The following is a 13,531-nucleotide window of genomic DNA, read 5'->3' on the forward strand; positions in this document are numbered from 1 at the left end:
AAAGGAGACATACACAATTTGCAGGTACTTGAATCAACAGTTTATTGGGATCCCTGGGCCACACCAAAAACAATAAATAGTGTTGCACTCTCACAGCAGCACATTCACACAGTCCATTAATAAAGTAACCATAATTATTATAATAAATTATGATAAATCTGCCATGGTGTTTTCAACACTTTACAATTGTTACCATGATATACTATCATGATAACCACGGTAAAAGCATCATGATTATCAATAAATTATCATGATAATCATGGTAAAGTGTCGAAAACACTGTCATAACCAACCAACTGCTTCACCTTAAGTCTGAAATATTTTGCAGCCAGAAACATGTTTTCAAATGACCTCGAAAGTGAAACAGTCAAAGACTACCTGAAAATTACTGGTAATTTAATCCCTCTGTTTAACCTTGTATGGTATCAGATCTCAAATAAATACATCCCTGTTTTATGTGCTTTTTTTATTGGCAACCTGTACGGGGCCATGAAAGAGCACTTCATGTAAAATCATATAGAAACTTGATGGATAGCATATACTGCTGCTCATACAATTTTAGTTTATTCTGTAAACTGCAATGAACACTTTTATTGGGCACTTTAACATGTAATTGGCTTTAAAGAGAGTGCATTGTCAGTAAATATGGACTCAAATCAAAGAGGCAGGCAGTACAAATGTGTGAAGAGGGAATCTAAATTGCTAGGCACTGCATGAGTCATCAGTCTAAATTTAGCATAAATGCAAGGGATTGCTAAAAAAGGAACATGTGCTGAATGAATTTAAGGATTCCACTTTCTTCTCAATCCCATAGAGGTTAGTAAACATGGCTTTGATGTTTATAGGGGAAGCATAGACATACAGCAGGAGGTTTCTCAGAAAGAAGGTCACCCAACAAAGTTACCAACCAGAAATACACAACAAGGTATTTACTATGTATATTAGTGTGAGTTTGTAAGTAGTGTTAATAACAATTTGCATTAGAAGCTTTAAGAATATTGTATACACTCAAAAGATTGTCCAAGAATCACATTCGATTTTATACAGTAAAATATGATACCCAAGTGACCATTTACTACATTTTAGGGATTTTCAACCCTGCTTCTTGAGTAATTTTATTGCTATCTGCCAATGTATGTACTAGGTTAGGGGTGGGTAACTTTTAGGCAGTAGAACGCCACAAAAACCACTAAAAAACTTTGGAGGGCCATAAATTTATTAACTAGTGTAAAACTACAAGTGCCCCTGTGATGCCTTGTCGCTGGTTCGTGAGTGCATGTGTGCCTTTAGGGAAGCAGCTGGGACGCACAACAGGACACACGTTGCTAAGCGACCAATTGAACAGATGGGCTTGCTCAGCGCTGAGCTGATTGGGAGGTCCGGATTGGTTGGGGGGCGTGCCCAGGGTGGCTGCATGGAACTCAAAAGGCGTTTGCGCTACAGCTCTAGGCGACAGCACCTCCATGTTGTGTGCTTGTTATGTTATTTCTATTGGCTGTTTTGTTTATTAAATCTGGCACTAGGCTTACCGTTGTGGGTAGCCTGGCTTCGGGCCTGTGTTGTATTAAATCTGCGCACCTGTGCGGCATGTCAACACCCAATTCTCTGTCTGCCGCATGATTATTCAGTGACAACCCACACGTAACACTTCCCCTGTTATAGCCCCTTATAGCAAAAAATCTTTAAATATAAAAAACTAAAATTAAACATTAATATTTTTTCCAGTGTGCAGAAGAGTAGTAAAGATGCTGTTTGTCATCATTATGGTGTCCTGTCAGAATGAAACTTGAAAGGGAATTTGAGAGTTATATTTCTTTTGCATGGATAGGACTTGCATTGGGGCTTACCTCCATTATCAGTAAAAAGATATTCACACTCCCACCATGCATGGAAGTTGGGAGTATGCGTATCATAGCAAAACATATACACCGTATCACAGCAAATAATCTGTAAACTTTTTCCTGGGCAAATGAAATGGTCTGGCAGGCCCATCTCTGCTCTAGATACATAACTGTAGTTACTACACACCGTTTCTCAGGCTGTCTGCAATTGTTGCTTTTAGTTGCATTGGAAAACTTTATAAACAATATTTAGTTTCTGGATTAAACAAATATGTAGACTGTTGGGGGTACTTGAGGACCTGAGTCACTTGAGGACCATTAAGTCAGAAACCAGACTGTGGATTCCTGACTGACTCATCTGGTAAAGGGAAGGCTGTTGGGTTGCAGGGTTACAAAAGAATCTTGTCTACCAACTTAGGATCTTAGTTTAGCTGCAGCGTAACATGATATTGATTTCAGAATAGCTGCCAAGCAAACATGAGGCATTTGGCAGCTATCTGTAACATTATAACAGCAGATAGTCTCCAACAGCTGTTGATTGGGGGTCAGTTGTTTTAAGCCACACTGTGAGTGCTGGTTAATGCTGTATCTCATACTGTCTCAGTGTTATAATGTTTCAGAGGATTTGGTTTCTGTGCAACCGTAGCATTCTTCCTATACCAAAGTTGACCTCAGTTGCTAAAAAACAGATATCCTTTAACAAAGCCACCACGCCATACAGTATTTTGGTATCAGGTTTCACTAATGTTATCTATTAACAGTACGAAACAGGGTATAGTGTTTTTTTCCCAAATTCACTGCTGGACCTTGTTACAAAAGTTAGATTATATTATCTTCCACTATATTGCACTGTTCACAGGGCACTGGTTAGGACAGTGGCAGGTAGTCAATTGTTCACAAGTTCAGTTAAATAGACTAAGCAGAAAATGATTCAAAAGTTATGTAAACAGATGATTCGTCAAAAGTTATATCTAATATATATTGAATTATATATATATATATATATATATATATATATATATATATATATATATATATATATATATATATATATATATGCAGCCCCATTGTGCTTCAGAGAGATGCCATTCCCACGACTCCCGACCAGGAAACATAAAAACAACAACTGACGCCTAAGAGATCACTCCAGACTGTCAGAGGGCACAACATAGTCCCAATTTAAACAAAAAAATAATACATTCATATAAATATGTTCATTTAAATGCCATGGCTCAGCTGAAAAGAGCTCTAACTGAAAGATTTGATACATGTTTTCTTGTTAGTTATGGCCTCTGTGACATCACTAAAGGTGAAGCAGCCAAGGCTAACTAGTAAAATAAATCTAATATTTTTGGGCAGTGGCATATTCTCGATATGTACAGTATATACAAGTTAAGAATTAGGAAGATGTTACTAATAGTCAGTAGCTGCTCAAAACTGTTTTTTTTTTTTTGTTTTGTTTTTTTACCATAATTACCTATTTCTCTAAACTTAAAGCCAATGTTATGACTATTTCTCTTTCTTAACTGAATTTAAGTATCAGACATTTAAGCTAAACACATTAATTTAGTGAATCTTATCTTGCTGATCAAATGCTGTTCACCACACTTGAGAAAGAAAGGTGTACATTCAATACATTGCCATGTCCTTTGGTAAAAGTTTTTAGATCATAACTTGACCAGTTCAATTAGTATATTTTTTTTATTTATTTGAAAACATTTATACAGGACAGCCCTCAACATTTCATTTACAGGAGCAGATGACCATCATGCAAACATATTACAGGCTTTTACAAGGATACAAAAATGCCACACACACACACTGCAGGTGCTATGCAAGCCATTAATGGAAAGGATGAATAAATATTAGATTTAAAAACTGTAATATGTATAACTGAAAAAAACTACTATTTTACACATGAGAAAATGTAAAGTTCCTGTTAAAAACATATTAGAGAGAGATGAATCACGGTCTTTACTGTCTACCATTTTTTTGGTGAAACTCTCAGTGGACCTTGTTTACAATGTAAATACTACTTATGTATTTTAAATCTTTTCAGTGATTATATACATGACTCATTATAACAAGATCAGGCTTTATAAAAATCTAACTGTTCAAAGACTGTTTTGAGAAATTAAATGAAGTCTAATAGACAGTACTAGACTGTCTCCTTTAAAACTTCGAAATACCACATGTCATTTAATCAGTCAAAACAGACTTTAAAGCAAGTCACTAATTAGTTAACAAAAACTTAAGAGCTTGTTGCAAGAGTTGTAATATTTATCTTAATTGACATTTAAATTGTAACTTGCATTTTGGAGATTTACCTGCATGGTTATTTTAGATTGTAAATGTTTAAATGTCCATTAAAAATACATTGGTAGATATAAAAAAAATCTGATATTTAATTTAAGGTATTTTAGGCAGCAAAGGTATTTTGTACCTTTGGTAAAAATTTACACATTGAAATAAACCTCTTTGAAAATTCGTCAATCTGACCTACAGAACACAATTCAGTAAAAGGTAAGAATGTATAAAGAAATTAAACTGATTTAAAAATGTTTAATACCGGTATATTATTTATCTTAGACTTGTTCATTCATGTTTCATTAAATGTGGTCTCAAAATTCCAGGCCGTAGTAAGTAAAGGGAATATAATGAATCCAATCATTCTAGAAGAATGAATAAAAATACAGCTAGGGGCTGATGTACAGTATAAAAAGAAACTTTGGAAAATGTACTGTAATGAACTTCTGTAACAATGCACTTGGCAAAATGTATATTAAATCTACCAGTTTATTCTATATGATATCCATCCACAGTTTTGTCATCCATACACTGCTTCCGGAGCATCCTCGTCAGTTGTAGTTCATCTGAACAGTACGTCCTATTAATAGGAAAAGCATTCCAGCCAGTAAAGAAAAGAATATCCCCACAGGAGCCAGCATGAAGGACCACCCATATCTGATGTTGATATGAAAGTCTGGACAGAGTGATGTTTCTTGTTGCTGTTTATAGTCAGTCATTGTGCTTAATGCTTGGACCCAGATGACATACATGACAACTACTGCTGAGAAGAGCACACCTGCAAAAAACACAAAGTCATGTCAGTAACGTATATCCCATGCATGTGGTGGAACTACGTCACGCAGACTGTGTTGGCACGGATGAAGGCACCAGCAGAAAACTTTGTCTACTTGACTTGGGTGAGCATTTTCAGTTTTAGGGAATTCATCTGGATTGCATAAACCACTTCTTATGGTTATTTGTGCGATGTTGGTATATCACTGTTTGCTTATATCAACTGACTGGACCATTTTTCTTTCTCTAAGACTTTTTATACAGTCAAAGTAGCCTAAACATTTAGTAAATAGAACAGAAATACATCCTTGAAAGTGAAGCCTACATCCTGTTAGCAACTTCTTCATCATTGCAAACACATTGCACCTTCCCAACATACTGAGCGATCAATGGCAGCATTTCAAACAGGTGCAGGTGTTAATATACGTTTTGAATATCACCCAATTTATTAAAACAGAGAAGTCTCCTGTGAATACTGAAGCATGAATTAAATGTCGTTATTTAAAATAAATTGATTATTAAGGTATTTTACGGGAAACAATCCCTAACACAGTATGGGTATATTCTATATATATATATTATATATATAATATAATATATATATATATTATATATATTAAAAATAGTGCTACCACGAGACCCTCATCTAAATTTTACGATGCTCGAGTGTCTTCCGTACAACGATGACACTCGTATATAATGTTTCGTCAGAATGACGACTTGGAAGTCATTTGATGTTTAACATATATTACATCCTTTGATGACACCCAATATAGATATACTGGTACAGTACAACTAGAGCTACATTAAAATACAATTGGAATATATAGTTGCATACTGTACATGTACACACACACACGCATATGTGTGTGTGTGTGTTCTGGATGAATAGCTATAAACTGTAACTTACTAGCAATTAGAAACAGCCCTCCCCCTGCTTTGTAAAGTTTATGACTGGCAAAGGGAGCAGCACAGATGATTATGAAGCCTGCCATCACAACAGCAGCCACTCCAACAAGCATGAACACACTCCAGAACCCGCGATAGACTAAAAATAAAAACAGCACAGATACAGTCTGAGTCAAAAATGACATCTTTGTGAAAAATGTAATTCTAAACAACAACAACATCAGAAGAAGAATAATATAGTGTTTTAGATATGCAGTAGAGTCAATTATCCGAACTAATTGGGACTGATACTACTTTGCATAATTGATTTGTATGGATAATCAAACAGGTATTGATAACAATTACTGTACCTTTAATAATGTATAAAATAAAGTTAACATCCACAAGTACTTAGTACACAAGTATCTACAGATGATATATAGCTAGTAACCTATTCTATCACATTAAGCATACAAAATTACAAAGCTTTACAAATCATTACATTAATTCAGTAAAACTTGGAACACCTACAGTTAAGTTAATGAAACGCTGTAATTAAACATACCATATACCAAACTTTGAAAATCATCAAAGAATACAATTCAGTACAACTTTTTTTTCTACACTCTGATACTTGCTGTTAAGGAATTGCAATAATGTCCAATTGAAATGAATAAAGTAAAAGTTCTTAGCTGCTCAATAACAGACTGATGAAACAAGAAAAATCAAGAACGAGGTGACTTTTCATTTGCTTAACTGCAACAAATTAAAAGCACACAATGCTCTAGCTAAGGTTTTGGTGGTCTGAATAATTCTGTAACTTTCATTAGTTTTCTGGTCCTTGTTTTTGGGAATTAAATATTGTAGCGGTTTTAGCAGCAGAAGCTGTGTGCCTAATACACTACACGTAATTCATCACGTGATTACATGTGTGTTCAGTTAACCCATACTATAACAGCAGAGAAAAGCAAAACAAAATGAAATAATAAGACTGAAATAAAAAGAAATGAAGTCACCGTTCATGTTTCCTGTTTCCTAACTCAAACATATTCTTTACTTGTTATTTCTTTGGAAAATGCAGCAAATTTTGTAGCTAACCCTGTTTTGTATCAAGTGTAGCTTGGTAAAAAGTCTGCACACGTTTCCTGTTGTTGCCCAAGTAATTGTAAGTAACTGTAGCTTCGAGCACACTTACTGACTGCAGTGTCATAGGAAGTGGAGTTGTGAACCGGGGTTGTTACTGGGAATGGAAAGAGGTATGAGTGCATACACAACTTGGAAGGTGGCTGGTTGGCTAAAGGAAAAGGAAGGGGAAAAATAAATAAAGTATTATGTAATTCATATTCACATGCACTAGAAAAAATACACTATAAACCGTTTAAAGTGAAAAAAAGGATTATTTTTAAGCAAAATGCAATATTCAGCAATGTCCCTATTCATCTTTTTACTAAATCACTTCTAAACTATACATTTCCACAATCAATATAAATATATTAACAAACATGAAGATCTTTAATACTGTCCTTAAATCCACTGTCAACCCTGTTACTTGCAATACAATGAATTATTCCACAAATCACACGATCTTCAGCATGTGACCTTATCATCAAGGAAGAAAACACCTGCAAGCACTTTTAAAGCTAACTTACGTTACAGCTAAATGCTGATTTAGAACTCGTTTACATGAAAACACTGTAAAACATCAGATTGATCTACAGACTCTCCCATTGTGTTTTACATGTTAAAAATAATAAGTTATAAAAACATTACAATTCACTAATTAAAAACAAAAACACATACGTTGTTAATTGTACTATAGCATCTTTGTTGTACAGCATCTGCAAAGTTAAATATTTCTCAGATTCAGCTTGAAACAATGTTACTACACCTTTATATATGTGAACACATTAAAAATGAACAAAATAGCCATTGCACCATTTTGTCCAGTCATTTCTGTTACTGCAAATATATTACTCCACAATATCTTATTTTATGTTTTGCAATAACATAACTTGCTGTGTTGACTGACAAAAGGGAAGAGAACAGTCCATCCCAAATATGTTGTGGAAATTATGTTAATATCTTTTTCATACAAAATGTAAGTACTTCAAAGTGCAGTTTGTAGAATCTGCAAAATTATTTATACTAAAAAGGGAGTTATCTGACAACAGTTATTTTATGTTTTAACATCTGCATTTAGGGACATTGTATGTCTAGTTTGATATCAAATTTAAATAGCTTGAACACTGTTATCTATAGTTGATGCAAAATATAGTTTTGACAGGGACTTATGGCTTGTTAGTCATAGGTTATCTGCTGTTAAGCTCAGCAAAAGTGTTTTTTGGTATGTTTTAAATGTTGTTTTTCTGATAAAAAAAAAAAAGTTTATTGAAAAAATACATGTTACTTTTCAATGTTTTTATAAGGTGCAAAAGGCAGTCTAATGATAGAATGTTCCAGTAATATTATTTATGACCCCCTTTATTTCTGTGTGAATAACTAATCTAGTGTTTTATTTCTATATGCATTTTTAAAAGGGTGCTATAAGATAAAACAGTAGCGAAACGCAAGTAGTTTCTTAATTTTCACCAGAACCTCATTTTATTGATTTAACCCTAAATCTATAGTAATTACCATATTCAAAAAGTGATTATATTTTGGTATACGTGGCATATATACCTCTACACACACACACACACACACCCAACCCCCAAACATCTACCAAATAATTGTTTGCACAATGAACTCCTGTCCAATATTTGTGAATCCTTAGCAGGTCATTTTTAGATCCGTGATTTTGGTTTTTGATCAATGGTACTTTGAGAGGTGAAAACAGAGGTTATTGTGACCTAATTGCAATTAACAGATTTACTACAAACGCAATAGGAATGAACCAAGTGTGTAGCTAGCTGATTCATTCTAAAAATATGTATCCAAATCCAATTAACTGGTTTTACTGCTATCATGAAAAAGTCAAAAAGAGAGAATCAACTTGATATTCTATGACCGTGATCTGGAGGTCAGAATTCAAAGGTTTCCCACAATTCTTGTTCATGCCTTAATATACCTGTGTGGCTTGTTAGAAAAAAATTATTTCAGGTAACAATGCATTACAATTGGCAATCTAAATGATCAGATTTTTTTTTTTTTTTTTATCTCATCAGGAGACGGGAGATTCACCCTCTATATTGGGAGTCTCCCGACTAAAGATCTAAATTATGTTCATATAGGTATTTTTTTTTTTGTTTGTTTGTTTCAGTCATAACATGGTTGGTGATGCAAAAGTTTTGGCCATAGCTATAATATAAAAAATTGTAAGTGTGACATACAGTACATCACTCATGGCAACCTCTCTATATTATTTTTGCCAGGGGTATGCATCCCCAATGAGAAAAAGCACATACAATGTTATGTTCATTCTCATTTCTCAAAGCACCAAAGATAGTGTCTATTAGCACTCTTCAAAAAAAAAGTCCTTAAAAACATTCCTTCAAATAGTCCTTCACGTTTTTGTGTCTAGGACTAGTTACATAACTTGACATACTTATATTAAGAAACGTTTGAATAAGTTGAACAATGTTGATTGTGTTGCCATGTACTCAAGATTTTAATAATTTAACCAGGTTTAACAACAAAAATAAACATGATGTAACATGGAAGTGATTCCACAGAATATTTCACATTGTGTGCCTCCTTTGCTCAAAACTAAACTTCTTAAAGCAAAACTATACAAAAGTCATTAATGTGGCCTATTTTTTTTTGATCAAAGGTGAAATATTTTTATGGGAATATTTCAGAATTTTGCTTCCTACATTTTAGATAGTTGTAGTAAATGAAGTGTAATTTACTTACTGAACCAGAACTTCCATATATTGTCCTCTGCAAGTTTCCCACCAAACCAGCACCTCCAGAAGAAGCCCTCATGATGATAAGTGGTATCTGTTTTCTTTGGAGATGTGACTATATCGCTATGCTAAAAAAAAACAAACAAAAAACCATTGGTTATAGCTATTAATTATAGCTATTAATGACCTGTTGTGTATTTTTGTTTCCTATATAGTAAACATGTATTTTCATTTTAAAACATGATGGCACCTTGTTTTGGGTTCTGTTTAAAACATGTGTTAAAGACCCAAAGTTGACCCCACTGTGACTCCAATCATTCAGCCACTGCATCGCATTCCCCTCGCCTTCCGGGACCAGATATCGATTATAGAGCCCATTAACGCATCCCCGTGGATCTCCAACCTGGTTATAGTGAAGAAAATGTCTGGGAAGCTCCAGATTGTGTGGATTTGCGTACTATGAACAAGACCGTCATTCCCAACAAATGGCGTGGGTCATCTGGGCATTGTTACTGTTAAGCAATATTGCCGGGACCTGGTGTGGTCGTCTGGCATTGACAAAAATATCAAATTACTGCTTGTCTGATCAGAGGAAAATCTGGACAGCCTGTCCCACCACCATTGCAGCCAGTTACCTGAGAATACCTGCAACTGGACATTTGTGGGGAAATTTATGGTGTACCCCATCATCAACACTATCTGGTGGTCCCATGGGATCTGCATTCTAAATGGCTTGAGGTCATTCCCGTGGGGTCAGTAATACTAGACATACTGATCTTCTGCTGAGGGTTGTCAAGGGTCATTACCACAGATAATGGTGCACAGTTAATTTTGGCCAAGATCTTCACTCCTCAGTGACAATGGGATTAAGCACATCCGTATAGCAGACTACCACCTCCAAGCTAAGGAAGGGGTAGAAAGGTTTAATCCAACCCTCAAGAACGGATTTCGAGCACATCTAGCTCAAGGCTGTGCATTCCATATAGCCCTACTACAGACCCTTAAGCACTGCAGGGCAAACCAGCACTGTTAATGACAGGACGTGAGCTACAACTGCCATTGGACAGGCTGCGACCCCCAGAGACTTGCTCTTCCCCACCTGCTGCCCGCATTGCCATCCAACAGAGCCAACGGCACATGAAAAAGAGGTTCGACAAGTGCACAGAACATTTTATGGACTGGGTCAAAGTTAAGCAACCTCACCGAGGCAACAAGATGCAATCCTTTTGGTCCTCCCTACTTCATATCAGCCGATGGCTTGGACCAGCGACCTTTCAGCTCCAACATGGGTCTCGTGGCATGCCAGCAGGCTGAGGAAAGTGTTGGCACCTAAAACCCAGCCAGTGAAGGCATTCAGCCAGCTGGGAGCCTTTTTCTGCCCCACCAAGGCAGGCAATTTTGCAGACATAGGAGGAGAATTTATATGTTGCCTGATGTTGTGGGGTGTTCCCGGGATACATGATGTTGTGAGTGAGTGGTGTGTGTACGACAGAGACACCATCGTAAGTATTATAGTACATAGTACAATAAACGAGTGCCGTGGTTAATCTACAACAACACTGTTTCATGTTAGTTTTGTACAATATAACAGTGTGTTCCATTGAAAAGGTATTACAGATAGATTCTTTTTCACAATGTCATACTATTTAAATAAAAGCTTTGGATTAAAAACAAATAAGTGTCTTTATTAAACCTGTAACATGAGCAGCTTTGTTGGTGGCCCAACTCATGTGTAAAGATAATGACCTACACTACAGATAACATGCCTAGAGTTACTGGTTTAGAGTTACTTCTAGTCAAGCTAGCGAAAACACAACTCACAACTAAATCTCTGACCTTCATTGATATAAATGCATTGGTGATTATAGGCCTTTATAACATAGGATGAAACCATTTGGAAAAAACAGAGCATTACATTAATAGCATCTTCTCAAGTAATAATCTACAAATAATCGATAAAATGTTCTATCAAATGTAGCTTTAAAAAGGTTATGGCTGATGGGTTAATCTATATCCAACCTAATTCACATACAATATCAGTAACGTATGTTTCACATGTATCTGTAACTTTCAACACAATAATACATCTGAAACATTTAAAAGTTTGTCTGACTTCACATGCAATGCCTATGTATAAATAAGTTATATAACATGTAGGAAATAATTTGTGGAAACCAAGCAAATGTATTAAAAGCAGCTGGGCCATTCCATGTCATGTGGACCTTAGGTGGTGGCTTAATGTATTTGAAAAAATATTTGTTTGAGTTTATAAGAACCAGATTGCTCCATTAACGTTACTCTATACTCCCCTTACCCTTCTATCTCGGGCTGTATCTCATGAACTATTGGCATATCTCACAAATTGGATTTATCTGTTTGACTTGACTCACTGTCTACATATATTTTTAGAGAGACTAGTGGACTATACATTTTACTTGTAACAATGGCCAGTAACCACATTTTGGGTACCAGCTTTCTACATTAAAATAGTTATATTAGCTATACACTATACAGTGTGTGTGTGTGTGTGTGTGTGTGTGTGTATATATATATATATATATATATATATATATATATATATATATATATATATATATATATATATATATATATATATATATATATATATATATATATATATGCATTTCATCAACTCTAAACATATAACTCCATATGGTATACTAAACTCGATTTGACCCCAGGACTATACAAGCAAGTAATACCAAAGACCATTTTTAGTTAATCAGACTGGAAACAATACCCTAGAAAAGTCTTGGCTTGTTTAATTTAGTAAGGTTAAAACATGACGTTGTAATGACACTTTTTGTATCATATTTTAATTCAAGTCTTAAAATTTTATTCATACTGCATATCCCTTGAACTTAATATTGAAAATCTATATATATATATATATATATATATATATATATATATATATATATATATATATATATATATATATATATATATGCATATAAAATGAAATTACACTGAAGCTAAATAAATATGTACATATTTATCACACATAAAAACAAACCTCAACTGGAACAGCATTTACGGTTTTGCTTCCATTGTTTTCAGGTGAACATGTTTCAGTAGCCAAAAGCCAATAATCCGTTCCAAAAGACAACAAGAAAAACACAGTTCCCAAAGCACCGAAGAAGCCGGCAAAGAACAGGGCAACGCTTAGCTTCATGACTACTGGGTTTGTTATCGACAGTTATTGGGTTTGTTCTCCACAGTTACTATTTGCTTAGTTCCTTCAGCTGGAGGTACTTCTTGGTTCCCTGTTGTTGAACTTTCTAATGCCTCTCCTGAATTGACAGACTCTAACTGCCAAATGTAACTGTCCATCTATTTTGGGATATTGATTGAAGATACTTTCTGCTGAGAGGTGCGGCCAAGCAAAAATAACTGGCAACTGGCCTTTACTGCATTAAAGTCACAGGCACTATAGGTCTATGTAAAAAGTGAGGGTATTTTGAAAACAGAACATATAGAATAAATAAATGCTATAGAGCAACATAATTAAACTGTAAGGTATCAAATGCATGAGTTATTTGAACACTTTTTAAAGTTTGCTTTCATTTGTTAACCAATAAGTAATGTCTTGCAAAGTTTCTAAAATATCAAACTGTACTTCAAAATTTTACTATCAAAACAGACACACATCTTTAAAAGTGATTTTGTGAATAAAGGGCCACTATCTCGTCTTTACTATCTCCATTTCTAAGTAGCCTAGAAGACAATTTCCTTATAGCTAAAGTTAGTTTATTTAGAAACGTAACATTAAAATTACGTTTTCAGCACGATCTTAAAAGATTTTTGTAAAATATTAAAACAGAAAGTTTGAAAAGCATAATAAAGAAACTTTGA

General features: G+C 34.7%; 1 protein-coding gene across 1 annotated transcript; it reads right to left on the minus strand.

Moving 5' to 3' along the window:
• Positions 1 to 3,484: 3,484 nt before the first annotated feature.
• Positions 3,485 to 12,986, minus strand: LOC121327702 (transmembrane protein 182-like). The gene is made up of 5 exons (XM_041271849.1): positions 12,693 to 12,986; positions 9,663 to 9,783; positions 7,006 to 7,104; positions 5,833 to 5,970; positions 3,485 to 4,926 (listed from the first exon to the last, which is right to left on the minus strand). Exons 1-5 carry the CDS (start codon positions 12,849 to 12,851, stop codon positions 4,700 to 4,702), a joined length of 744 nt encoding a protein of 247 aa, XP_041127783.1. The 5' UTR covers positions 12,852 to 12,986; the 3' UTR covers positions 3,485 to 4,699.
• Between the last annotated feature and the right edge of the window lie 545 nt (positions 12,987 to 13,531).

The sequence above is a fragment of the Polyodon spathula genome, chromosome 15 (genome assembly GCF_017654505.1).
Source record: "Polyodon spathula isolate WHYD16114869_AA chromosome 15, ASM1765450v1, whole genome shotgun sequence".
In the NCBI taxonomy this organism is placed as follows: Eukaryota; Metazoa; Chordata; class Actinopteri; order Acipenseriformes; family Polyodontidae; genus Polyodon; species Polyodon spathula.